This window comes from Leucopleurus acutus, assembly GCF_964270905.1.
Source record: "Leucopleurus acutus genome assembly, chromosome: 14".
Taxonomy (NCBI): Eukaryota; Metazoa; Chordata; class Mammalia; order Artiodactyla; family Delphinidae; genus Leucopleurus; species Leucopleurus acutus.
In genome coordinates, this window is record NC_139156.1 from 83,095,613 (window position 1) to 83,123,585 (window position 27,973).

At 41.1% G+C, this 27,973-nt stretch overlaps 1 protein-coding gene across 4 annotated transcripts in view; it reads left to right on the forward strand.

The window, feature by feature from the left end:
• The window catches only part of TTC13 (tetratricopeptide repeat domain 13), a gene marked incomplete at its 5' end in the record, with an annotated part of 70,192 nt that overhangs the window by 8,903 nt on the left and 33,316 nt on the right, over positions 1–27,973 (forward strand). For 2 of the 4 annotated variants that reach the window (XM_082854525.1, XM_082854522.1), the window contains 5 exons: positions 8,547–8,641; positions 12,494–12,569; positions 15,831–15,901; positions 25,112–25,177; positions 26,891–26,983. In XM_082854525.1, the coding sequence (XP_082710651.1) occupies positions 8,547–8,641; positions 12,494–12,569; positions 15,831–15,901; positions 25,112–25,177; positions 26,891–26,983 (401 nt within the window). The remainder of the gene's footprint in view (positions 1–8,546; positions 8,642–12,493; positions 12,570–15,830; positions 15,902–25,111; positions 25,178–26,890; positions 26,984–27,973) is intronic. The other 2 variants (XM_082854523.1, XM_082854524.1) reach the window with 1 other exon arrangement.

Sequence of the window (27,973 nt, forward strand, 5' to 3'; positions counted from 1 at the left end):
ATCTTGAAAAAACAGGCAACAAAGACAGGACCACCGAGTCCTTCCAGCCACCACCTCATCTCTCTGTTCCCTTTTACAGCAGAATTCCTCAAAGAAGATGTTTATATACACTGTCTCAATGTCCTACAGTCAGCTCCTGTCTCTCCACCAAAGATGCTCTTCTTAAAGTCAGCTGTGTGTAAGGTTGAGGGCGAGAAGAAAGAAGTTGGATGGCATTGCTGTAGTAGACTATTACTAGGACCCCGCTTCGGCAGAATGAGCGGTGACAAATGTGCCGTGTGCCCCTATCGCTGGGGTGTCCTAGAGCGCATCTGTGGCGAATCTTCGCTTCATTGCTTCTTCATTTTTGTGACCTTAAACGTGTCCATTAACATTGAGCATCATTCCCCACGTGTACAGTGAGCCCAAGGTATGTTCCGCCAGCCTCGGAGGATGGAGGACCAAAAGAAATAATGTCTGTGAAAGTATTTTGAAAGCTGTAAAGTACTGTGAAGCCCAAAATAAACTTCAGGAAAGCAGGAAGAAGAAATTTACAAGAAAAACCCAGCAATTTTAGCCTAGATGTATATACTAACATTTAACAATCATTCTGTGAACTGTGGGCATTACGTCTATTCCTCACAGTTGCCCTAAGAGGGTATGTGGTGGTAGTTATTCCTGTTTTACGGATGAGGCATCTGAGGCTAGGAGAAATTAAAGGACTTGCCCAATGTCAAACAGCCAGTTAGGCATCTCATCTGAGTCAGTCTGGTACCGCGGCCTGTGCTCTGAACCCCTCTGTTACTTTTCTGCGGAACTAATGAATTACATTTGAAGTCAGGGAAAGAGGCGCTTTAAGTAGAAGAGCTGGTTGTTTGAAAATAACTGGTAAAGTTTAGACAATCATCTAGCAAGGGTAATCAAGGAAAATGAGAGGAAACAAATACAGCTGACCCTTAACCAGCACGGGTTTGAACTGTGCAGGTTCACTTACACATGGATTTTTTTCAGTAGGAGATACTACAGTGCTACACAACTGCGGATTCGGAGGGCGAACTACAAGTTACACACAGATTTTCAACTGCATGGAGGATTGGCACCCCAAACCCCCATGTTGTTCAAGGGTCAACTGTATTTGCCTTTAGGAATCATTATAACTCTCTGTATAGCTTTATGACAAAGATGTAGAACAGTCCAAAGAAAAAGGTAGCTCTTTAGAAAAAAGGTAAATTATCAAGTTGATTCTCCCTCCGCCTCTTAAGTATCTTATTCCCACCAGGGTCAGCTCTTTTCTTCTCATTAAACTTAAGCTTCCTAAGCTTTCTTAGAGATCCTACCTACATTTCCTGCTTAATCATCTACCATCAGTTAATGATTATCAGATTTATATCTGTAGCTCTTTCTCTGGAATTTCCTAACTACATGCAAGACAGCTTCCTGGTTTAGCATCTCATGAGCAATTGCTTAAACCCAGAGTCAACGCTTTACTTCCCTCTAAAGCACTCTTCCTCTTAGACTCCCCACTTCAGTTGCAGGCACTACCCCTCTCTAGCTGCACAAACGGGAAACAGTGCCTCTTTCCTCTTCCTGTGCCCAATTTTCTCAAAGCCCTGTCCTTTTTCCTTCATATCTCCTTCTGTCCCCACTGTCTTTGATCTTTCTTCCTCACCGCTGTGGCCTCTCTCGTCGCCGAGCACAAGCTCTGGACGTGCAGGCTCAGCGGCCATGGCTCACGGGCCTAGCCGCTCCGCGGCACGTGGGATCTTCCCGGACTGGGGCACGAACCCGTGTCCCCTGCATCTGCAGGCGGACTCTCAACCACTGCGGCACCAGGGAAGCCCTCCATGGCATCTTACTACTAAAGAATAAATGAACTGGATACTAAACTTGGGAAACTAGAAGAGGAAGTAAAGGAAATTGCAGGGCTAAGAAGACCAAAGCCAGAATAAATGAATTAGAAACAGAGCAACAACGGAATGGATCAATAGACCCAAGAGCTGCTTCTTTAGAAAAGAATAAAATAGATGAATCTGATAAGGCTGACGTGTAAGTAGGGAGCAGATGCAACTGCACGTAACGAATGAGGGGGTATGTGCGCAACTGTAGCGGCCGTTAGAATTTAAGAGACAACGGTGCAGAAACCTCTGCTAATAGGTTAAAAACAAGAAGCAGTAGAGAAATATCCAGGAAGATGATGCAGAAGAAAAAGATGAGATTCTATAATGTGTTTTGAGACTGTTTCTGCAGTAATCACAATGCATTACTTGTATGACCTGAACAAGGAAGAAAACAGACTTTTCCTAATTTCATGGAAATCTGTAGCATTTAAATACAGCTGGTTGGGTTATTATTTGAAAATAATTGAATCCATAGTGAGTTAAATATTTTTAGATTAAAGAACAAATTTAACCTCCTGTTCCAGACAACTCTAGTTACAACTAGAACAAACTAGTCTTGTATCACAGACCTTACCAAACCAGCAAAAAACACTGATGCCAGAATCTGATAAAGTTCGGGGGCAGAAAAGAAAGCTGTTAACATAGTTATAGAAATCCAAATTAAATATTAGTAAACTGAAGCCAGCAAACAGAAGAATAATCTGCCTTGATCAGTTAGTTTATTCTAGAAGTACAAAAGATGGTTCAACTTTTTAAGGAATTGAATTAATCACCTTGATAGGTCAAAGGAGAGAAATCATGATTATCATAAAGGAATATCCAAAATCACTCGATAAATTTCAGCCAGCTTTCCTGATTTAAAATTTTGGGTAAAGCAAAGAATAGGAGAATTCTTCCTTTATATGGTAAAAATACATCGATCTCCACCCTTCCTTTATATGGTAAAATATATCAGTCTCAAAATAGGCACATAGAGCAGCTTCCCACTGGATGTTTGTAAATGTTAAATTTAAAAGTATTACTGTCAAAAGTTGAGGAAATTCTGGGTCATCAAATGACATGTTAACGTCAGGACTAAGCAGGAGTGCCTTTTATCACGAGTATTATTGAGCACTTTGGGGAGGTTTTGTCCAGTAAAATAAGATGCTAAGTGAGTATAAATATTAAAAAGACCTTGATGTAATTACGTGTAGATGGCACAGTTATCCAGTGTGTAAGTGAAGACATTAATAGAGCTGTTAAAAGTTCAATAATGTGGACCGATAAAATATTCAGCTCTAGTCAGCTAAGAAGGCAAAAGATTGACAGTATGCTGCATCTCTGCCTGGGCCACTCTCCCGGTCCTGCCAGCCTCCCATGGACCTTCACCTGTGAAGTCCTTAACTTCGCTCAGATCTGCCTTCACTCTTTCATGGCAGGCAGCCAACCAACACCTCCATTGCTTTGCTGGAGGGTGGCCTTTTGCAAATTGCTTAGGCTATGTCGGCCTCGTTTTCCTATTCTGTAAAATGGGGATTGGGGGCTTCCCTGGTGGCGCGGTGGTTGAGAGTCCGCCTGCCGATGCGGGGGACACGGGTTCGTGCCCCGGTCCGGGAGGATCCCACACGCCGCGGAGCGGCTGGGCCCGTGAGCCATGGCCGCTGAGCCTGCGCGTCCGGAGCCTGTGCTCCGCGGCGGGAGAGGCCACGACAGTGAGAGGCCCGCGTACCGCCAAAAAAAAAAAAGGGGATTGGAAGGGTACCTATACATGGTGACTATATCGGTATTGGCTGGCGTTACTCAGTCCTCTGGAAGCTTTTCCTGAGCACACACACCTCTTCTCCCGATTATGCTCTAGGTCATGACTCTTAAACTGTTGCATTCTGACATTTTTTTATGTGGCTTTGATTACTGTCAGGTTCCCCACTGAATGCTATATACAAGGACTGGGGTCATTTATGGTTTTGACGACCATTGAGGCTAAGGCCGTGACTGGAACATAGTAGATGCTCAACAGATAATAGATTCAACCACCGATGAATCTGTGGTTATCAAGCGATTTTTTTTTTTAAGATCACAACAGACTTGAACGTGTACATCCTGTATAAAAATTATAAAATTCCACATAGGTTAATAAAAGATTAAATTTTGTAAAGAAGTCAAGTGTTTCTCCCCTCATTAATCTACAATTTTAATGCAATTCTAATAAAAATCATACAGGGCTTTTTGTTTTGGAACCATAACAAAATGACTGAAGTTTATCTGAAGGAAGACTGTTTATCCAAATAGCCAAGAAATTTTTTTTTAAGAAAAGGTGATGAGGCTTTGCTTTTACATTAACCTGTGTGCACTCATTGTAAGGCTATAGTAATTGAAACAATGATACTGAAGTCAGAATAAACATCATTATAAGGGATTAGGAAGTCTACAAAACAAAACAACGAAATGCAGGTTTGTTGCAGAGAATTGAAATTTTATGTCTAAAGTGTTAAATTAAAATGATATATAATCTCACCAAGTTTAAATTTAAATAATGTAGAAGAAAATGTAATCATATGGTTAAGTGTTTACATTATATTATTAAGTTAAAAGGGCAGCTTACAAAACAATGTAGCTCATTCAGTTCTCACAACCTCATGGTAACAATAGTAGCAAACATTTTTTGAGCTCCTTCTTTGCGTCAGAAACTATACCACATGCTTTACTTATATTTCCTTATTTACATCTCACAACCACCCCTGTGACGTAGATAATTTATCACTGACCCTGTTTTACAAATGAAGAAACTGAAGATGGAGGAGGCTAAGTCAGTGGCCAAGAGCTAGTAAGCAGTGGCAGAGAACAGGAATTCAAACCCAGCCACCCGATTTCGGAATTATCACTCCTAATTATACACACCAAAATTTTCATGGTGGTTCTCAACGCATGGTGGTGTTCTAAGTGACTTTTATTTACATTCTGTGATTTTTCTGTATTTTCTACAACGATCGTGAATAACTACTATAATTTTTTAGAAATAAATGTCCATGTAGAGATTGAAGAGTCATCTGTCAGAGCTATTGCAGAAGGTAGATGTAAATCATCTCAAAGATTCCTTTAAAAAAAGGAGTCTAGGGCTTCCCTGGTGGCGCAGTGGTTGAGAGTCCGCCTGCTGATGCAGGGGACATGGGTTCGTGCCCCGGTCTGGGAAGATCCCATATGCCGTGGAGCGGCTGGGCCCGTGAGCCGTGGCCGCTGAGCCTGCCCGTCTGGAGCCTGTGCTCCGCAACGGCAGAGGCCACAACAGTGAGAGGCCCGCGTACCGCAAAAAAAAAAAAAAAAAAAGGAGTCTAGAAACAGATCCCAGTGACTATAATGTGTTATAAAGGTGGCATTCAAATTGATAATTTCATAAGTGGTCCTGAGGTTAGAAAGCAGATAATTAGAAATTCTTCTCTAAATCTGAGGCCAGAATAGATGAGTTACAAATTAGCAAAGGATATAAGCAATTTACAAAAGAGATACCAATGGCCATTAAAGCAAAAGTTTAATCTTACTAGTACTATTTTCAGATTGGAAAAGATAAAAAGAATGGCACTACTTTGAGCAGAGGGAAATAGTGGTGTTATACACTGTGAATGGAAATGAAATTATTAAGCATTGAGATGGAAATGGAGCAGTATATATGGAAAGTCTTAAAATTGTTTACACCCTTTGCCTCAGCAATTACATATGTTATACTGTAGTTTAATTGCCCAGTTGTGTAAATTTGCAAAAATATAGGTCAAGGATACTCATTGAAAGTGTCTGTATTAAGGAAAAAGAAAGGACATCCTAATTATCCAATGATAGGGGTATGGTTAAATTCCATGCAATGGAATACTGTGCAACCATTTAAAATTAAATAAATGTTTGGACTTCCCTGGTGGCGCAGTGGTTAAGCATCCACCTGCCAATGCAGGGGACACGGGTTTGAGCCCTCTTCTGGGAAGATCCCACATGCCGCAAGCAATTAAGCCCATGCGCTACAGCTACTGAGCCTGTGCTCTAGAGCCCACGAGCCACAATTACTGAGGCCACGTGCCACAACTACTGAAGCCCGCGCGCCTAGGGCCCATGCTCTGCAACAAGAGAAGCCACCGCAATGAGAAGCCCACGCGCCGCAAGGAAGAGAAGCCCGCGCTCGCCGCAACTAGAGAGCCCGCGCGCAGCAACGAAGACCCAACGCAGCCAAAAATAAAAATATATATTTTTAATTTAAAAAAAACAGTACACCTGAAACTAATATTATAAATCAACTATACTTCAATTACAATAAAAAATAAAATTATGCCGATGTTTATTTATTGAAACTAAAAAGAATTCCATAAAGTGGAGAGATTATTAGAAGAGAATACAGCCATGTCTGTGTAGTGCTTTGCACAGTGTTCAACATGTGAGTTCTCAAATGGTACCTTTTTTAAAAGGTAAGGGAGACAGGTTATTGATGAATGTATATCCAACTGCCTGTCAACAAGCATTACTGGTTCTTCATTCTTGTCAGGCTAAAGGCTTTCTCTGGGTCCATGACTTCCTAGTCTGACCACTCACCTTTTTTATTTTCCAGCACCGACTCCCTCCTCTAGCTAGGATGGTCTGCTCACTGCCCCTTTGCATTTGCTTGCCTTTGTGTTTCTGTACACCACTCATTCTGCCTGGAGTATCCATTCCCTTTCTGCCCGCCAGTCTGAAGCCATCCATCCTTTAAACCCCGCTGTGCCTTGTGAGGCTTAACATTCCAGCTTCAGTCACTGCTCCCCACCAGGGCTCTTGGATCCGTCATGTCCTTCTTCCTGTCGTTAGGATACACACATGTGAGAATTCAGCTAAATTGGTTCACGTGGTTTCTTGAACATAATTTTGTGCTCTTTAATGACTGCTGCATTAGAGCATATTTTAAAACATAAGTTGTTGAGGCAAAATTCACATAATGTTGGGCTTCTCTGGTGGCGCAGTGGTTGAGAGTCCGCCTGCCGATGCAGGGGACGCGGGTTCGTGCCCCAGTCCGGGAAGATCCCACATGCCGCGGAGCGGCTAGGCCCGTGAGCCATGGCCGCTGAGCCTGCGCATCCGGAGCCTGTGCTCCGCAACGGGAGAGGCCACAGCAGTGAGAGGCCCGCGTACCGCAAAAAAAAAAAAAAAAAAAAAAAAAAAATCACATAATGTAAAATCAACCATGTTCAAGTGAACAGTTCAGTGGCATTTAGTACATTGACCAGGCAGTGCAATTACCTCAAAACACTTCCATCACTCCAGAGTAAACTCCTTGCCCGCCAGGCAGTTTCTCTCCATTCCCTCCTTCGACCGCCAAGGTGCATACTGTGTCTGTGGATTTGCCTATTCTGGACATTTCATATAAACGGAGTCATACAATATGTGACCTTTCGTGTCTAGTTTCTTTCACTTAGTTTTTGTTTTGGAGGTTCTTCCATGTTGTAATATGTATCAGTACTTCATTCGTTTTTTAAAAAATATTTATTTTTGGCTGCGTTGGGTCTTAGTTGAGACACGTGGGATCTTTTGTTGTGGCACGTGGGTTTTCTCTCTCGAGTTGTGGCACGCAGGCTCCAGAGCGTGTGGGCTCTGTAGTTGCAGCGCGGACTCTCTAGTTGTGCCACACGGGCTCAGTAGTTGCGGCGTGTGGCTTCGTTGCCCCGCGGCATGTGGGATCTTAGTTCCCCAACCAGCGCTCAAACCTGCGTCCCCTGCATTGGAAGGAAGATTCTCAATCACTGGACCACCAGGGAAGTCCCCACTTCATTCATTTTTAAGGCTGAATAATATTCCACTATATGTATATACCACAATTGTTTATCTGTTTTCTGTTGATGGACATTTAGGCTGTTTCCACCTTTTGGTTATTGTAAATAGTGCTGCTGTGAACATGTGCGTATGTGTGCTTGTCTGAGTCCCTGTATTCAGTTCTTTGGGGTACGTACCTAGGAGCGGAATAGCGGGACCAGGTGGTAATTCTATCTTTAACTTTTGGAGGAACCAGCCAACTCTACAGTGGCCACACAGTTTTACATCCCCATCAGCATTGCACAAGGGTTCAATTTCTCTGCCTCCTTGCCAGCACTTGTGATTTCCCGTTAAAAAAAAAAAATTATAGCCATCCTAGTGGGTGTGAATTGGTACCTCCTTGTGGTTTGATTTGTATTCATTAGTTAATAATGATGTAGAGCATCTTTTCATGTACTTAGTGGCTGTTTGTATATCTTCGGAGAGTTGCCGGTTCAAGTCCTTTACCCGTTTTTAAAACGGGGTTGTCTTTTTCTTGTTGAATTTGAGGAGTTTTTAGATATTCTGGATACTAGATCCTTAGCACATACCTCTTAACATCAGGTCTTCCTGGCTTGACTTTGTTCCCCTCTTTGTGATTTTTTTTTTTAACCTCTGGGAAATGCTGCCACATCAGAGGTATCCCATGAAAGGATCTTAACAGCTGTGTTCACTGTTGTGAGGACAAAATCACCGAGGCGTGTGTGAGATACTTGGAAACTATAAAATGTTACCCAGTTGCAGAGGTGGAAGACAGGATGCCCCTTTTAGTGTTTTTTACACCTGTCCTTGTTTTGATTTTGTGGATTCTTCACATTGCAATTCATAGTTAAGCACCTAAGAGCCATATATCTAAGGTAAGGAGAATAACAAGGACTGTTTGCTTTTCAGAGTCATCCTTTTTGAACTTCCATGACTCCGACTGCGAACCCAAAGGACCACCACCCTGTGACTCTTTGCTTTCTCTCAACACTGAAAAGATTCTGGTACGCATCTTCTATGCCTTCTGTTTTTGTGACCTGAAACATGGTGATACGAGTTCCAAAAGGTGGAGATTGTGTCTGTTTATCAACTAGGAGTTGAGTCCAGTTGCATAAGATAAAGATAGGTCATCTGGTGTTTAGTCACATTGAATTATTATGTCTTATGCATTGGATGGTTGGTCATTCTGGACCTAGGACTCTTTACTTTCAAGTTCCAAGGAGTAAAGGAGATCATGGCTGAACCTTATTTCTAGGAGCCTTAGGGATTTGAAGGTAGTGTATAATCTTATTTTTCCAGCCTTTGCCTGTGTATCTTTTGTATCTATGTTTTTTTAATCAGTACCAGCTAAGCTGTACCAGAGACCTCTCCATTCCAGGGACGAGCACCTGGCCCCGTGCCACGTAACGTGCATCTACCCATCGTGCTAGCGTGTGTCCCCCTCTGGCACGGCTGCCTCAACGTGCCAGGGTATTTTTGTTCACACTTAATTCTGTGAGGCTGCTCTTCTTTCAGTGCCCAAGGTTAACAGTTTTTCACCAGTCCTTTTCCTTCAACATCCACATAGATATTGTTGGCTTCTTTTGTTTAAAATTTCCCTTTAGGGATACTCTTTTCTTTTCCAGACAAAGCTCTTCTGCCTTTTCATGTAAGAACTATTCAGTATGGGTAGAAACTGCAAACTAGAGAATGATCAACTGATTTTACTTAACTCATTGCGTAGTCGTCAACGTGGTATATGGAAGAACTTTTGAATTAGACTTGTCCCAAACCAGAATGGGCTAATTTGTGAAGTAGTGAGTTGGCCATCACTGAAAACATTTAAATAGAAACTGGATCATCCCCACCTTGGAGAAGTGATTAGATTCTTAGAGTTATTAGGGACCTTCTTGCTGATAGTAATTCAAATATTACCTGCTATTTGCCTTTCCAGTTTAAGATGGCACTAGCTAGTAACCTACAGGAGAAAGCTGATAAGTCTAGGCCTTTTGTTTTCCCTAGGTTGAAAATATGGGAGTTAAACTCTTCATTTATTCATTCATTTTCCAGATATTTATTTTGCACCTATTTCTGTCAAGCGTTGAGCTAAGCAAGTACTTAGCCAGGGAGTGGTGAGCCAGAGAGGCTTGGTCCCAGCACTTAGGGCTCTATAGCTACTAATCAAATAATTATACAGGTAAGCATAGAAGTATAACTGTGCAAATCATATGAAGGAAAAACAAAGGGTCAACATAATCTCCCTTAAGTTAGGGGTATCAGGCAAGACAGCTTTCAGGAACTGAACCATGAGCAGGGACCTGAAAGGTGGATTGGAGTTAGTCTACTAGCAATGTGGGGTTGTGTGTTTAAACTTCCTTGATCATAGCTGTTCCACTCTGTCCACAGAAGATATCTATAGTTGCAGTATTAGACGTGGGGAAGATTCTTTTTGTTCAGGAAATGAATTTGTCCCTACTATACTTTGCCTGCCCACTTGTTATAAATTTTATTTCTAATATAATACAAACCCTTTAAAATCAGATATGCTCTTCAGCATATTCTTATTGTCGCTTAGTAAATGATTTCTTCTTCTTATGGGATTTCATTTCTCTTCTCTTCCCATCTTTTTGCACAAAGTCTTGGCAAGTGGTTGCCAAGACCTTCGTTGAATACTGGATGAAATAATAAAAAGTTTTTGAAGTATTAAAAGCGTTGTTTATAGACCCCTTTCCTCGGCTCTAAGCTATTTATTAAGTAGAAAATGTTTTGCACTTATGTGTTTGTCTGTAAGCAGCTGGTAAAGAGGAAGGACTTGTGTCTGGTCACACCTGGATGTATGTACAGTGCTGTGCTGCCCTCACGTGTTGTGGAATCTACCACTTCCTAAAGAAGCCGAATGAGGTTCCCATGTGTGGAAGCTCCCAGCTATAGAGCAAGGCAAGAAAGAGCTGACAGAGTTCCCCTCTAGCCATCAAGGTTTTACTGGAAGAAATAAAGCATAAACATTCCCAAAGCGGTAGAATTTTCAGGTGTTTCATTTGGTTTGGGGTCCTGAACGGAATGAAGCGAGAACTCTGAGTCTCCTGAGATGGGAGCCCTTCTGACCTGTGTCTTTTAACTTGTGTTCTAAGTAGAGGTAGCTTATTCTTGACTTGTTTTATAGGCAAACCCAAAACCACTCTGTATCTGAACATCAATCTTGACTTTAAGAGTGTAGGGAATGTAGGTGGAAATACCTGTTACTCTGTTGAGTCAGTGAAGCCCAAGAGACTATGGCTAGTGAGTACCAATCATTAGCCAAAGAGCATATCCATCAGTCAGAAGAGTCACCTGTGTAGAATTATTTGGCTGTCATACGTGCCTGTAGGCATCTGTACAATGGATTAACAAAAAGAGGAATTCAAATAATTGAGATGTCACTTGGTTCTGATCGTAAAGTTTTGCCAAAAGCGACATCTTTAGTCTTGTATTATCTTAGCTTTTCCTGTCTATGTGTGTGTACAAGTTTTTATCATATCTTAGGTGAATCTGGTATGAAGTTATCATTTTAACGTGTACCCTGTAGGCTAAGCATATCACAACTTAGTGTGGACAGTCCAATCTTCCGGCAAAGTGACAGCTGTTTGCATAATCAGACATGATTAGTCTGCAAAACACAATAGAGCCGTCATTTTGTATGTTGGACCATTGCTGCCTATAAAATCTTTCCAATTGCTAAGCTAACTTACTTAGTTTTTCCCTAGCTTCCGCTTTTGCTTTAGCTTTTCTGCCAAGTGTGCATGTGCGTGTCTGCGTATGCATCAAGTAGTATGGTTATGTTCATCGCCTGCTCTGCGTTATTTAATAGCATGTCTTGTTTCTTGGTCAGGTTTTGCTGGTCCTATTATGGTGTCATCCCTGTACCACCTATAGCTTTTTTTTTTTAAAGATTTTTTTTGATGTGGACCATTTCTAAAGTCTTTATTGAATTTGTTACAATATTGCTTCTGTTTTATGTGTTTTTTTTGGTTTGTTGGCCACGAGGCATGTGGGATCTTAGCTCCCCAACCAGGGATCGAACCTGGACCCCCTGCATTGGAAGGCGAAGACTTAACCACTGGACCCCCAGGGAAGTCCCAACAAACTGTAGCTCTTACTTCTAAACTATTTTTAAAGTTTAAAAGGTAGTATTCTGGGAGACTTCCCTAGTGGTGCAGTGGTTAAGAATCCACCTGCCAATGCAGGGGCATGGGTTCGAGCCCTGGCCCGGGAAGATCCCACATGCCGCAGAGCAGCTAAGCCCATGCACTACAACTACTGAGCCTGCGCTCTAGAGCCTAAGAGCCACAACTACTGAGTCTGCGAGCCGCAACTGCTGAAGCCCGTGCCCCTAGAGCACGTGCTCCGCAACAAGAGAAGCCTCCACAATGAGAAGCCCGAGCACTGCAGTGAAGAGTAGGCCCTGCTCGCCGCAACTAGAGAAAGCCTGCGCGCAGCAGCAGAGACTCAACGCAGTCAGAAATCAATAAATTTATTTGAAAAAATATTCTGTTATCAAGCCACTTTGGAGATCAAACACTAGAGTATGATCTTTGTAACATGATCGATGTCATTGAGTAGTGTGGAGGCAGCTTTGAAACAGCCGGGAAGATTAATCCCCATGAAAGTAGAAAGATAGGTGTTCCTGGAAACCAAAAACCACTAGTGATAAGAAGAGGAAGCAAATCAGTTACAGCACAAGTTGTGTCCCTGAAGTACATGATTGATGTGACTTTATGTGAATATTTTCTTGCTTTCATATAAATCAAAGGTAGCTTTAATTCTTTTAAATACAGGTTTCATGGTAAGTTTCTCCTCATCTGCGATAAGCTAAAAATGTATGTTTGTTTTTATTTCAGAGCCAGGCCAAGTCTATTGCCGAACAAAAGAGATTCCCATTTGCTACTGATAATGACAGCACAAATGAAGAGTTAGGTGAGACTTGACTCGGGGGCTGTTCCTGGGATATTTGCCTAGAATTTATGATCAGATGCAGAGCAGGTAGGCAGGATGGCGAGACAGAAAGAGCACAGAGCCTGGCTCTGCCAGCACGAGAGGTTTGATCTTGGGTAGGGAGGGCATTCAACCCTTGTGAGGGTCTCGGTACTATAAGTCATAAAATAAAAGGTCTGGATGGAATCCGTGAGGACTGTTCCACACCTGTGTTTCTATGGATATTAATAATTATGGTAACGAGTTCTTATGAGCTACTAGCATTCATTAGAAGGTTATTTGTGTGCTGTCATCAAATATGAACGATAGAGAAGTAAAAGCAGGAGAGAGTCTTACCTACTTCAGTCTTCTTTGTAATAAAATAGCTAGGTTTGAGTTAATTTTACTGTGGGGCCAATCAGTTATTGTTGGGTCTAAGCATGTGGGTGTAGAAAGTTGAGTTCATTCTAATCTGCAAACAGGTCATGCAGTTTGACTTGTTCAAGGCGTGTCTTAAAACAGTCTGGTTTCGCCAGTGTCTGATATGCTCTGGGTGTGTCTCCGTCAGTGCCTGGTCAGCTCACACTTGAAAGAGTGGAAACAAAGTTGAATAGAGGACTGAACACTGCAGCTGGACAGATTTCACATAAGTGCGTTCTCCCACATGTTGCCTGGTGGCCCAAAGCACCTGCAGAAATTTTTTTCTGTCTGATTTACACACAACCATTTTATCCTTTCTTCTACCGTATGCATTTTATATTAAGACTGAGCACTTCTTGTATTGGTTTCTTCCTTTGTTAGTGCAGATAATTGAGAGTTGACTATTTTGAAAGTATTGATCACTTTTTGTTTATATTCTTTGAGTGGGCTTTGAGAATTAATTATCCTTTAAGGCATCAGATTTGGTCTCTGTTGTAGTCCTTGGATTCTGTTCAGCCTTATATTCATTTATTAAATAATGAATTAAGAGTCTGACGTGTGCCAGGCCTGTCCTGTGCTCTAAGAATAATCGTAGTACACCCTGGGATAGGATAGGCCCTGAGCTGGCTTGGGAGCTTTTGAACCTCAGTATTTTTTTTTTCTTGGAAAAATGACCTCTGTCAACATACATGTTGTGGGGAGATGTGGAATTGCTGGTTATTAACAATTTCTGGGAGATTCCAGCTATCCTAGTTTTTTCTTTATGTCTTTGAACTCCCACAACCAAATTTAGATCCTAGTACGAATAGTTATTTATATTTGTCCAAGATTTAGGTTACTTTTTAATGCATACTTTTGGGTTTTTCTCAGAAAAATATTTACTTTTAGATGGAAATATTTGAGAGCTGCATTTGATTTTATTTGAGTGGAGTTCAGTAGGCTAGCCAAGGACGAAAATTTTCAACATGTTGCCAAGTATAACGTTTATCCGCTAAAGCCGTATTTATTTTTATGGGTCACTTATTCATTTGTTCATTCGACAGATATTTACTGATTATGGGAAGACAGATAGGAAATTCTGAAAATTTAGATCTGAAAGGAATCTAAGAAGATTTTCTCCAGGCTTGTTAAGCAAGACTCAGAGAGTCATGAGAGCGACTGAGGTCCCTGTGGTGACGCAGCCAGCGAGTGGCGGGGCCAGAATCTGAGCCCAGTTCTTGGCTTTCTAAAGTATCTTCCTACCCTCAAAAATGCACAAGTTTATGTTTCAGTCCCTGTTCATCCAATCATCAAGGAATTCAAATCATTTTGCAGTCCAGCCCCGTGCACAGTAGTTTCAGTGCAGCCCAGATTTTTCTCAGGGTAGCGTGCTGGTGAGATGGGTGGGTCCTGGAGCCAGGCAGCCTGTTTCCTTTGTCTCACGGCATGCTGCCTTTGGACAGTTTAAATGCTTCATTTCCTGGTCTGCAAATGGGGATGACAGTTGTACCTACCTCACTGCGATTAAGGAGTAAATGGGTTATAATGCATGTATATAATTAGGATTGTGCCTGGCACGTATTAAGAGTACTGTACATGTAACTATTATTGTTGTTGTTGTTGTTTTTACTACTAATGCCGCTGACCCCCGCCGAAGAGGTCTCTGGTTATCTCATTGTCTGCTACAACTACCTGAATAGTATCCATTCCCATTATTCTGAATAGGAGTTGGAGCTTAATTATCTTTTCAAAAAAATTAGGATGAAAACAGTCCTCTTTTCATGTTGATGAATGCCCCCAAAAGCTCTTGTATTATTATGATACTCGATGTTTCTGAACTTTACTTTTCTCAGGTTAGTTATAAAGATACTCTAAATCTCTTTCTGCATTTAATGTTTTGACTACTTTTTAGTGTCAAGGAATTTAAACTCTGAATGACATTAAAAGTTTTAGTTCCCCATCTTCTTGAACACGTAATTATGTCCTTGAATCAGAGGGTTGCATAAAGCTTTTTTTGCAAAGAAATATGATCAAAATAGTATTATATTGAGTTAGGAATACAATTTTTCAGGGATATTTGGGACTTTAGGGAGTTAGGGCAAATATTATAGATAAAAATGTAATCTAGAATATTAAAATTTATTGGGTTTTTTGACAGGTGAAAAAGTTCAGTCTAAGTTGTGCCGTGTTTTAAGAGATATTCATGGCTCTAATTTCAAAATACCACTTACCTAAACAATTTGATTAAAAACTATTTGTGATCTTTAGAGTATATTTTGAGTAGTGTCTTGACTATATTTTGAATAGAAGAGCTAGGGAAAAGACTAGTGGTCTTTTGCAGTGCTGTGAATTATATCTACAGTTAAGCACTATATTAATATATATTAATTGGAGCCTCTGTTTTTGTTCTTACTAGGTAATTGGCAGTAAATTCAGCACCTGCAGGAATCGAGATATGTGATGCTATTGGGGTATTTCTTCTAACTTTCACAGTAAAGTCACATTGCCATGTTATATGGACATTATTCAGGCTTATTACTAGCTCTTTTGTATATATAGATAAGAAACATCGTAAAGACTATTTGGTATTTGAAAGTGAGTGATGGGCTTAGAAAAAGATAATTACTTCTTGTAGGCAGGTGTTTTATAGATGGCTTTAATAATTTAAAGCTAGATGGAACTAGAAGACTGATTAGCAAGTGCTGAGTGGTAGGAGAATTCAATTACATCTTATTAACTTCTAGGTTTTCTTTAACTGCTTCTAGTCCTTGGAGCTGCCTTTTAAGATTTGGTAAAGAATTTAGTTACCGATTCCAGTCTGAGATCCTTTATTCGTTCCTTTAATGTTTCTGTATTTTTTCGTAGCTATTGCATATGTGTTGATTGGCAGTGGTCTCTATGATGAAGCAATAAGACATTTTTCAACAATGCTTCAGGTAATTTTTCTTCTTAATTATATAATTGCAAGTTTATAGTCATGACAAAAATATGGACTTATGCATAGCTAAAGTGCTGCAATAAAACATGGATTTTAAGATTTTACAAGAAAGTAAAGGAAATCAGCCCTGACTGAGCACTTTCTTAGTGCAGGCCTTGTAACATGCTCTCATTTAATCTTTGCAGTATTACTTTATTTTAAAGGAGGAAAATGCGATCTAAGGAGATCAGGCAATTTGCTTGTAGTCTCCCCACCATCAGGTGGCAGAGGTGAGATTCAAACCAAGTTTCAAAAAGACAAACGTTAGCTTCAGTTCATTTTCCTCTCTACCTTGATATCTCCCATGAGATGTGGACACTGGAAATTCTTGGAGCTACGGATGTTTACTCTCCATGCAGGAGTTGATCTGCACGCTTAAGTCCATTCGTGGATTTGTTTCTCACCGTAAAGTATAATTATGAGACTCTTCAGTGGAAGTATTGGGCCTCTGTTGATTGACGGCTGTGTTAAAATCCGGTACAGACCAAGTGCTTTCATACGCAAGTGTTAAGAGTTGCATAGGAGACCTGCAATGCAGCCTGACATTGCTGGCTGTGTATCTCAGGTCATGATTTAACTGTACTCTGGTAGATGCCTGGCCATTATCCATTCTCTGTCCAGGAGGGTCAAGTAGAGTTAGAAATACCCAAGTTCTCATCTACTCTGCTGCTTACTAGCAAGTTATTTAACCACCTGGATTATGGGCATAATAATAACTACCTCCAAAAATATTCTCGTTCAGTTTGAATGAAATATCTTAAAAAGTACTTTACTAGGTGCCTGGCACATAGTAAGTGCTCAGTTAATTTCAGCTATTCAAAGGACCATTCTGGCATATTCATCTGTGCTAATACAGTAAGAGCCAATAGATAGTTTTCAATCCAGCAGGCAGACTTAATTTTAAAGTATTATTTTTGAAATTTTTGCTCTGCTTTTGTTTTCTCTTTTTAAACATATGATTAATTATGTTGACAATTCTATCTTCACTCTCAAATAATCAATAAGATATTTTTATAGTTATTACTTTAAAGTGCTTAGATCCAAGCGGCTATGTGTTTGAGTGGTCATAGGGAATAATATTCTTCAGTGGAGTTTAAAGTACGACGGGTAGATTATAAAGTTTTAGAAATCGCCTTTCTGTTTAGCACTGCAGTATTTAAAAAGGTAAGAAAGCACTTTAACACCCTGGCTTGAAAGGGAGGTTTTGATACATTTATAGGAGCAAATGTCAGTTAATTTACGGTAGCCAACAGAAGACAACAGCACAGGCTTGCAGACGTATTAGCAATTCATTTAACTTTTTGAAAAATATTGTTATCAGTCTAGCTGAAGGCAAGTTAACAAAGTTAAAGAAAAAACTTTAAGTAATGAAAAATTTCCTAATTCTGCCACTCTACCATTATTTAAGTTTATGACCTTTTCAAAGTATGCATTTGTTTTTTATAATCTGAACTTATGTACTATTTTGTATTACTTTTTTACTTAATTTTATAAATGTTTTTCAGTCTTTCTCTACAATCATAATTTTAGTGACTCCATAATATCTCTGTTGTCCATTTATTATCGTAAAACATCTTTTTCTTGCAGTCGCATTCAGAAAGTAGATCAGAATTTTTCTGTTTGTGCTAAGAAAAGATATTAATATGTTGAAGTTTGATATAACATTTTCATCAATCTGCGTTGGGTTGCTTTCGACTGGTAAATTTTTCTTTGAGAATGTGTGGGTTATAAGGTTGGACTGGTGACTTTGGTGATTCAAGCTACGATGGGGCAGGAATAGAGGATGATGGAGCAGCAGAAAGTTCAAACGCTACGGGCCCGCAGAAGACGAGACTGCGTTGTCATTCATGACACGTCTTTACGTGGGAATTCAAAGCCTTTGGCTTTCCTGCCGGTGCTCTTCTTGGGGATGTCTCTCTTCCCCTTTGTTTCGGTGCTTCCCAGCCTTTTCTGCATTATAACACATGTGGAAAATCATGACACGCTGGAGTAAGCAGGAGCAAATTTAGAGACATCCAGATAGAGCTTGGTGAAAATCTGTCACATTTTCTTTACGTTATATGACTATGCTAAATGCAAAATACCAAGATTTGACATTAAGTGCTAAAATTCTTTTTGAAAATTTTAATAAGAGACTTGATCCTGATTTTCTGGACATAACTTTTCCATATTAGGCTTTATGTTTGAAACTGATGCACATAATTCCTGTTTAAGAGCTTTTCATGGATTTCTTCAAATCTTTGATAGCCAATCTCATCAAGAAACTGCACAACCACGCAGTGGCAAGTGTCCAAAGATTAGTTATTGCTACTTCTCTAATTGACCAAAACTCCTTTTCTTACCATGAATCAGAATTTGCATAAATCAGTCTCTTTATATTGTATTTTTAAAGTATGACCATTCTTTAAATCTAACTGCTCTTCCTTTTCTTTTATTGGCAAATGCAGCAGTACTGGGTCTTGGCAGTAATGAAACTGATTTATACCCCAGCAATACTTTTTCGTATCCAGTATTCAGAATAGTGGTAAAGCGTTTCTTCAAGCATGGAGGGATGCCAAGTTAGGACTCAACTCAGCATCACCAGAGGGTCATTTTTTGTCAGTACATGCTATCAGATGTTCACCTGTTCCTTGCAGGATCTTTCCACATGTGCGACAACTCTTTATTTATTTATTATTTAAAAAACTTTTTTTTGTGGTATGCGGGCCTCTCACTGTTGTGGTCTCTCCCGTTGCGGAGCACAGGCTCTGGATGCGCAGGCTCAGCGGCCATGCATGGCTCACGGGCCCAGCCGCTCCGCGGCATGTGGGATCCTCCCGGATCGGGGCACAAACCCGTGTCCCCTGCATCGGCAGGCGGACCCTCAACCACTGAGCCACCAGGGAAGCCCAACTCTTTATTTTTAAGCCAATAAACATCATTTAACAAATCTTCAGTGATAACTGTTCACAGATAAGCTTTTCCAGTTTTTTTTAGCTTGTTATCTCCCGACAAAGTGTTTCTCTTGGACAGCCCGCGAACTCCAGGGTGAAGCAGGAGTGCATAGAATCGGACTTCATTCATAGAAAGCTGAAGACAGATGGGGCCATGGGGGCTAGGAGTTTATTATAGTCACCATTTATATAAGATCATTTAATGTGAAATTTGGATCTATGCATGAGGGCCACTCATATTCCAGAGTGACCTTTTGATGTAAAGCTTTTATACTTTCTTGTGGTCTTAGCTCCAGCATCAGAGAACAAACTTAAGGGCTATTTCCGTAATCTTTGTTGTTTCAAACTGTTCCTTTGAATATTTATCCAAGTATGGGTTGTTTGGCACGTCTACAAAGGAATACAGGGTTCCTTGAGCATCAAGGTTTCCAACTGAGCACAAATTCAAGACTTAATAGATCTGTCCGTCTTCATTGGAAGCTCTTGATTTTAGAAGTGTATCAGTCAGTATTGTCTCCACGTCAGTGTCCTTGTGTCACTTCCACATGTGTCAGCACCTCCATCATAGCGTTCTTGAAAGTGGGACCCTTTCCTGTTGTCTGTGCTGCTTTGATGCTCATGCAGGGCTGGGTGACGTAAGTGCTGTGACAGTGTTATGAGGCAGTTGGCCTTTGCTGTTAGTCGTGTGACCTTGAGCTCATCTGATTCTGATCTGATTCTGGCGGAATTGAATTCATGAAAGAACTTTGCATTAGCAGACAAAGTGTAAAACATTCCTCTGCACGTGATCTTGTAACCATCTTTTATGTACATATGTATGTGCGCCTGCCACTTACACAGAACTTAATCCTTGTTACATTGCTGTGCAGTGACGTTTTTGACTTATTCGTTTGTCTTTGATCCAGTGACTTTCGAGTTTTAACAAAAAGCCAGCCTTGTGGTAGAAAATAAATATTTGTAAATTTTAAAATCACTATGTAAATAATATAATGAAGATGGTAAATTAGACTTTTATGTGTTTAAAAAAATTGATTCTTTTGAGAATTGAGACATTTAAGTGGACATGATCCAGTAAGATAACAGTCTTATTATACCATGATTTTGTATTTGCATAAAGTGAGTGATATTGGACGATTGAAATATTAGTTTAATTTAATTCATTTAAAATTCTGAAAACTTTATAAAGTGTAAATATTATTAGACTTGTGTATTCAAAAATACTTTGAAATGATATTCTGAGCTCAATTAGTTTTTAGAAATAAACATTGTTTTTTATTTGAAACAATAATTCATCGTGACATTTCATAAAGAAAGAGTTTTGACTTGTTAACATCCAAAGCCAGTGATAAAGTAATAAAGTTGTATCAATCAAAAAAAGCAATAAAATCTACTATTTAAATTTAGGAACCTGTAATACTAGGCTATATTGTGGTGTGGTAACAGCCACAATAATTATAGATCCTTCTACGCTGTCGAAAAGAAATTCTAAAAAGAACGTGTAAATTGAATACTAGAGAAAACAAATGTGCATCTGTAACGTATTTAGGTTTTCTCCATTCGACTGACTCTTCAGAATTTTCTTGCAACCGCACAGAAGGATGTTTAGTTATTGCGGTAGTTATCATAGTTATAGTCTAGTCTTACGGGTTCCAAATCGACTGCCTGCTCTCCCTTGATCCCACCAGACCCTCCCCAGCCACAACTGAAAAAGAATTCCTACTCGTATCCTAGTGTCGCCAAGCTCAATGAATGGCACAAGGTTATGTGAGGCTACATGTTCCACACACATGTGTGCCACTTACTTCATCACCAGCTCTGTCTGTGTGCCTCCTAAGTATCTCCTTTGTCCATCTGCTACTCCCGGCTGTGTTCAAACCACGGCTGAGCCACTTCCATCTGCCAGATGACAGATGGGGCTCTCGGTTCCTGGCTTCTCTCCTCACCCCTCCACACACACTCACATGTACGTACCATACAAACATGTACTTTAAACACACATATACTTTGCTGCTACTTTTAGGTTAGAGATAAAAATCCTTAGTGAGGTCCCTACCTGCCTCTCCAACCTCAGCTTGGAGATGCCGTGTTCCCCGCGTCCCTCTGAGCCTTTGTACCGTCTGCCCCCGCTGCCTGGACCAGTCATTCTGGGATTCCCCCATCCTCTACAGATCTCAGCCCAGGTATCGCTTCCGTAGGAAATCCTTCCTAACCTTGTTTAAGTCTTTATACGTTTTCTAAAAGCACCATTTATCACTCTAGCATTTACTGAAGGTGTAACTTTACATTTATGTCTGTGATTCTTTGGCTGTGCTCCAAGAAGGCAAGAATCTTTTTTGCCTTCTGTGTTGGTTCTCGCTTACTATGGTATTCATAGCACATGGGCCGGGACATGGCTCATAGCTGGCCCTGAGTAAATATTTGTTGAATGAATGACTCACATCCATATGACATATAGTGGAACAGAGGAGAGGGGCGTATCTTATTTTCCAGGGGCATCTGGAAGGCGTCAGAAGAGAGGGTTCAAGGATTGAAGGACTTTCTTGGGCACAGAGGCCGTGGGTGGGTGTTTCAGGCAGATGAGAGCATTTGCAAATGCACCGAGCTTGGGAGACCCTGTTGTATCTAGGGAACTATTAAGTAATGCCAATTTTTATTATTATTATTTAAGATTTTTTTTTTTGATGTGGACCATTTTTTAAAAGTCTTCATTGAATTTGTTACAACACTGCTTCTGTTTGATGTTTTGGTTTTTTGGCCGTGAGACATGTGGGATCTTAGCTCCCCGACCAGGTATGGAACCCACAGCCCCTGCATTGGAAGGCGAAGTCTTAACCACTGGACCACCAGGGAAGTCCCATTAAGCCAATTTTTTTTTTTTTTTTTTTGTGGCACGCGGGCCTCTCACTGCTGTGGCCTCTCCCGTTGCGGAGCGCAGGCTCCGGACGCGCAGGCTCAGCGGCCATGGCTCACGGGCCCAGCCGCTCCGCGGCATGTGGGATCTTCCCAGACCGGGGCACGAACCCATGTCCCCTGCATCAGCAGGCGGACTCTCAACCACTGCGCCACCAGGGAAGTCCCCATGCAGCCAATTTTTAGAGTATGAATTGTGAGTGGGGCAGAGGAAGGAGGTGAACAGAGAGGCAGGAAATGATCAGTACTTTTTGCAAAGGCATTTAGATGTTACCTCACTGTTTTTTAAATTATGAGGCGCTACCCTTTAGTGGGCCCTGAAATTAATTGGTGAGTCAAGACTAGCACTTTTTTAATGAAATATACCAGACGAGGAAGTACCAGATTACACTGTGTGTAGTAAGGCTCTTGATGTGACATTAGTGAAACTTGTTTCTGATGTGTTTGTGTGTATGTTTATGTATATACGTATGAGTGTACTGGGTTACGGTGTAAAATGTATTTCTTACTGTGGATGAGAGTGAAAATGTTCGAATTTTGCTAGTGTAGGTGCTGGGGGGCAGTGGACAGTCTCCGCCAGGGGAGTGTCATGATCACCCTGAGGCGGCTTAGTGTGGGCCTGGAGACTGGATGGGAAGAAACAGGAGCGTGCTTAAGGCCATTGCAGTAGCCAGGTGAGAGGGGAAGGCTGCAAACTGGACAGTGGCTGATCGATCAGCAGGGGAAAGCACCGGGATATCTTGAGTAGATATGTTGGCTGAGGACATGAGGACGACTCCCAGGTGGCTGGAGTGGCCACTGGGTGTATGGAGATGTCCGTCACGCAAGTAGAATAACTCGTTACTTAAATGCACTTTTTTCTAACTAACCTCCTGTCATCTGGTATAAAATTTTCCTCAGTTGAGGAGAAAAGCTTCTCTGAAAGTGGGGTTTCCTCTCCCTGGAGGCCTGTCATCAGCAGGCGTGAGCGGCGTGGGCTCACCAGCCCCACCCAGCCTGGCCGAGGTGCTGCTCTGTTGGCTGTTCTGTCTTCTGGCAGGTGCCGTTGCTAGGGAAGAACGTGAAGACCGTCTGACTTTGATTCCTCAGTGGGGAACTCTTTTTCCTGCTTCTCCTCACCCTCTGTACCTGTATCCCTCTGTCAAACTACTTGCTCTGCCTTTCTTTAAGCCAGGAGGAATATTTATGTGTTTATTTATTTATTTATTATTTTTTAATTTTTATTTTTGGCTGCGTTGGGTCTTCGTTGCTGCGCGTGGGCTTTCCCTAGTTGCAGCGAGCTGGGGCTACTCTTCATTGTGGTGCGTGGGCTTCTCAGTGCGGTGGCTTCTCTTGTGCAGAGCGCGGGCTCTAGGAGCGCAGGTTTCAGTAGTTGCAGCATGTGGGCTCAGTAGTTGCGGCTCATGGGCTCTAGAGCTCAGGTTCAGTAGTTGTGGTGCACGGGATTATTTACTCTGCGGCACGTGGGATCTCCCCGGACCAGGACTCGAACCTGTGTCCCCCGCATTAGCAGGCGGATTCTTAACCACTGCGCCACCAGGGAAGTCTCCAGAGGAATATTTAAATGTTTAGTGTTATCTCTGGGTGACAGGATTGTAGGATGCCTTTTACCTTATTTTTTGAGCTTTTCTTCATCTCCTAAATTTTCTATAATTTATAATAAATTTTCTCTTTATTTAAATACGATATTTTCAGTTGACAGTAAAGTTTTCTATTATTTTCTGTAATATGTCTTACTTAACACATTTTTTTTTCTGATTATAACTGTATGTGTGTTTGTTTTAAACAATTAAAAGGAATGCATCAGTGTATTAAGCAGAATAGGAAGATACCTAGCAATCCCACTCTCTAGAGAAAACTACCGTTAGAGCTTTTTTTCTATGCACCTACTGGCCCACATAATCCTATATAAGTATTATTTATAAGAAGTGACTACCATTCCTCTCTTGTTCTGTAACTCATACTTTTTCCCATTTAGCAAACAGCATGGACAACCTTTCATGTCAGTTACACATACGTTATGAATCAGAAATCCAAAACTCTCTGGGAGCCAGAGAAACACATTAAATGAGCAAAGTGAATTGATGTAGTGTAGAGACCATGGGTGGGCTCATGGTAAGCTGGTGAGTACACACCCTTCATCGCAATAGGCAGCCGGTGCCTATGTTTTTGTCACGTTCTCGCATTCCCATGCCCGAATGTGGGTCTGTCATTGTTGGATTTTTTTATTTTCCAAGAGAAGCTAGAAATCTGTAATTATTTACTTGAATTTTTCCAATTTTCCATATACCATGAGGCCCATCTGCTGGCTGGGCTGTAGGCAGTGACGCACCCACTTGCTACCTGAGGTGATGCACCTGATTCTGTTTACAGTAGCCTTTCTTTGTTTTTCAGTGCATAGCATCTTATCCTTTATTTTTTCGCACTTTCTCATCATTGAAGTTGATGTGTCTTTTTCGGCAATACCCACAGACACCCGATCTCAGATTTGAAACTGATAATAGATTAGCCTCTAAAATAGCTCATCTGCTGTAGCCCTGCCAGGTTCTTCCTTCAGGACCTTATAGCCAGAGGCTGTGTACTCTTCTTTCTTAAATATGCAGGGAAGCATTGAGAGAAGAGGCTAAGAATTGCACAGGTTAGATGCAGACGGGAGTTCACGCCACTGCCCCACGCGTAGGGACTTGATGGCGGGGGCAACAGACGCCCTGTCCTTGGGCCTGAGAGGCGTTGCATCCAGTCCACATGGGAGCAGGTTGCAGAAAGGGTCTGGTTCTCACTCTGACCCCTTAGAATAAAGGACTGTATTAATCCCCAACAGTCTGTGGAGTCGACTCACCTCTTCCTCCTTGTTGTGCTGGCTCCGACGGGTTCTCTCCTTTTCAGATGATTTCATGACTCCCTGAAAGCAGACCAACTAGGAGGGGGCGTCACCCAGGCCCTTTACTCCTGTATCTGCTTCTCCGAACCTCCGTTTTCTCTCTGAGCTGTGTTTGCTGGTGGCCAAGCATAGAGTTGCTGAGAGGATTGCATTTTAAGTAAGACGACTGTGCGAAAGAAACTAGCACAGCGCTCAGTAATGTTGGTTTTCTCTATTTTTAAGCGTTTTTTTTTTTTTTGATGTAAAACTCTTATTCATGTCTCGTTCAAATGAGCTTTAGAAATATAGACTTTTGTGGTTGGGGACTGTGTATCGACTGACATGAGTAGTGGTAGCATAATGTAGAGCTGTCATTTGTGGCATTAACGTGCTTTAAGCAGAAACTGATTTGTTTTGTTTTGTTTTGTTTATGGTTTTTGACGTGTTTCTGTTTTGGTCTGAATAGGAGGAACCTGATCTGGTTAGTGCAATTTATGGCCGAGGGATAGCCTATGGAAAGAAGGGATTACATGTGAGTATGGAATAGTTACGCCTGCCATAGTGTCTACGTGATCAGACTCGGACCAGGGTTCCCATAGAGCCCCTCACCGCTCCCCGGGCTCTGAGGGAACACGCAGTGGTGTCATTCCAGTTCACAGATGAGACCATGGCCGTAGGGGACTTCTCCAAGATCAAGTGGCTGGGATGTGGGGGGATGGGAGTTTCTACCCAGGTCTTCTGAGGTTACTTTCGATTCCAAAAGGACAGCCTTTGGCAGCCTAAACTTTATTTCATGATGAGCTGGACATAAGCCTAGAAAAACACGAGAGCTTGACTGAATTCCTGAGAAACACTCATTGCTGTAAAAGAGAGACGGGGCATCAGTATTGTAGTAGGACTTAGAATCTGAGTTCCTTCCACAATTTTTAAAGGTTGAATAAAAGAACAAAGGTTTTTTTGTAAAATTTATTTTTAATTTGTTACCATACATTATAGTTTCCCAGATATGTCTCTGGAGCCTTATTCCCCTTATTTCTCTGAGGAATGCAGGAGGAAGGTTATAATAAGTATTGGATGGCCAGAAAGTTCGTCCGGGTTTTTCCATAAGATGTTCATATTTATTTCTAAATAAGTAGTTATGTCATTACTAAATTACTGGATTTTTCAGAAAATCTATTGAAGCTGGTTTTGAATAACAGTATGTCTCATGATGTTACGGAAAACCCGGATGAACTTTTTGGTCAACCCAATATATTTTGGTCAAACAAAGGCACTATGGTATAAAAATGAAGACTTTTCCTGAGAGTATATAGTAAATAATGAAGTGGTCTAAGATCAGATGTCCAAATTTTCAGTCTTGAACATAAACTTTTTCTATTATTTTCTATTAAAAATATTCAAATGAAATTATGTCTTGAGGGAGAAGTGTCACCTTTGTATCTTTGCCAATTAAAAAAAACTGTCCTAATTGCCTGCCGGCCTACTGGAGAAATCTTGTATAATATTTGTATATTTCTGAGACTTGAGAAGGAAGACTGAGCAGGAACTCAGATTTGGGAATGAAGATGTTTAGGAAGGAAACAATGTTACATTCAGAGCATCAATAAATAGCCCTAGTTAGGTTCAGGGCATCAGTAAATGACCTAAGTTGCCCTAGTAAAGGTCAGCGATAAAGTGCTTCTTCCTCATTCTCATCTCTTTTAATTTTATATCTTGATGTGAAATTTGCTTGTATCTTTAATGCACTTTTAATGTAAAAGTAACATGCTCATATATTGTTGATATAAAGTGATGTGTAAATTTTAAAGAGAACAGGTTTACCTAGACTTCTCCAGGTGTAGGTGTGTAGGCCTAGGGGTTTTGATTGACACTGACACGGCTCCTCTCTTCCCTCATTGCCACTGGTCAGCATCATTTTGCACACTGGTGTCCATATATGCTCATCCCTTGAAATTTGTTGATGCGGTGTTTCAATAGGTTAAATTGAGAAAATGTCTCGCCCTCTGTGGAACTTGGGATAGGTAGCCAGGTCCCATGTGCTGTTGATGGGTAGGTAGACTTGAGTGAGTTAAGTAATCGTAATAGAGCTTATTTAACTTGGCCGATCTCTTATTTAGAAGCTAAGTTCATATTTATTTCTAAATAAGTAGTTATGTCATTGCTAAATTATTAGTTTTTTCAGAAAATCTATTCAAGCTGGTTTTGAGGAACAGTGTATCTCACACTAAGCTAATGCCTTTTCAAGGACATTAAGAATGCTGAGCTTTCTCTGTTCGAACTGAGCCGAGTAATTACCTTGGAACCAGATCGTCCAGAGGTATTTGAGCAGCGAGCAGAAGTGAGTGTGGCTTTCTTTTTCCCTCTGTTGTTATTGGATTAGTCGAATCTCAGATTTTTTTTCCTATTATTTTATTACTGAGAAATTTTAAAACTCCTGTATACCTATTGTGTTTTCCTCCATACATACATAACGCCTTTAAACACAGTTGAAATTACTAGAAAACTATGGGCCGAGTGATACTCCTGATTTAACATGTAACAGTAACATTTAGTATTAAGGTGTACAGTTTTGATGTGTACTACCACTGTCAATGTTTGTTGAAAAATATGTCACCGTGTTTATTGTATACGTGACATCCTTTAGCAAAACAATATGACAGTATGGTCAAATGAGATTTACAGCCTTTGGAAGCATGTGTGTGTGCGTGTGCGTGTGTGTGTGCGTGCGTGTGCGCACGCACACTTGCATGTAATTTTTATGAGATATACCTATCTACATAGACATGTAGATCAGGTAAGGGTGACCATAACTGGAACTTGGGACTCACGGTGGAGACAGAGAGGCAACAGGTGGTGACAGTTCCAGGTAACATGTGTGACAGTGGACACCGGGAGAGGGGCTGCTTGGTCAGGAGCAGAGAAGCATGGTCTGCTGGAGCCTTGGGACAGATTGGCAAGGGGAGAGGCGTGGGCGGTGTTTGCAGAGGCCTTACTGAAGAGGTGATGCTGGAGCTGGTCAGAAACCATGTCCTGGGGAGCAAGGTAGAGAAGGGCGTTCAGGCCAGAGAAAGGAATGTGTGCAAAGGCACCCCTTTTAATGTTTTTAAATGAAATGGGTCCATTTTACCATTTTCATAAAACAATAGTAAACTATCCAGGTTTCATGTTGTATTTATTTTACTGCACGTTTAACCATGTGAAATGCTTTAGAATTTATGTTAATGGTTTCAATCTGAATAAAACGTAACTTTTAATTATCTGATCTGGTGGGGTTTCATAGTTGGACTAAAGGGACAAATGACTTTTTCCCCCTCTCTTGGGGGAGAAA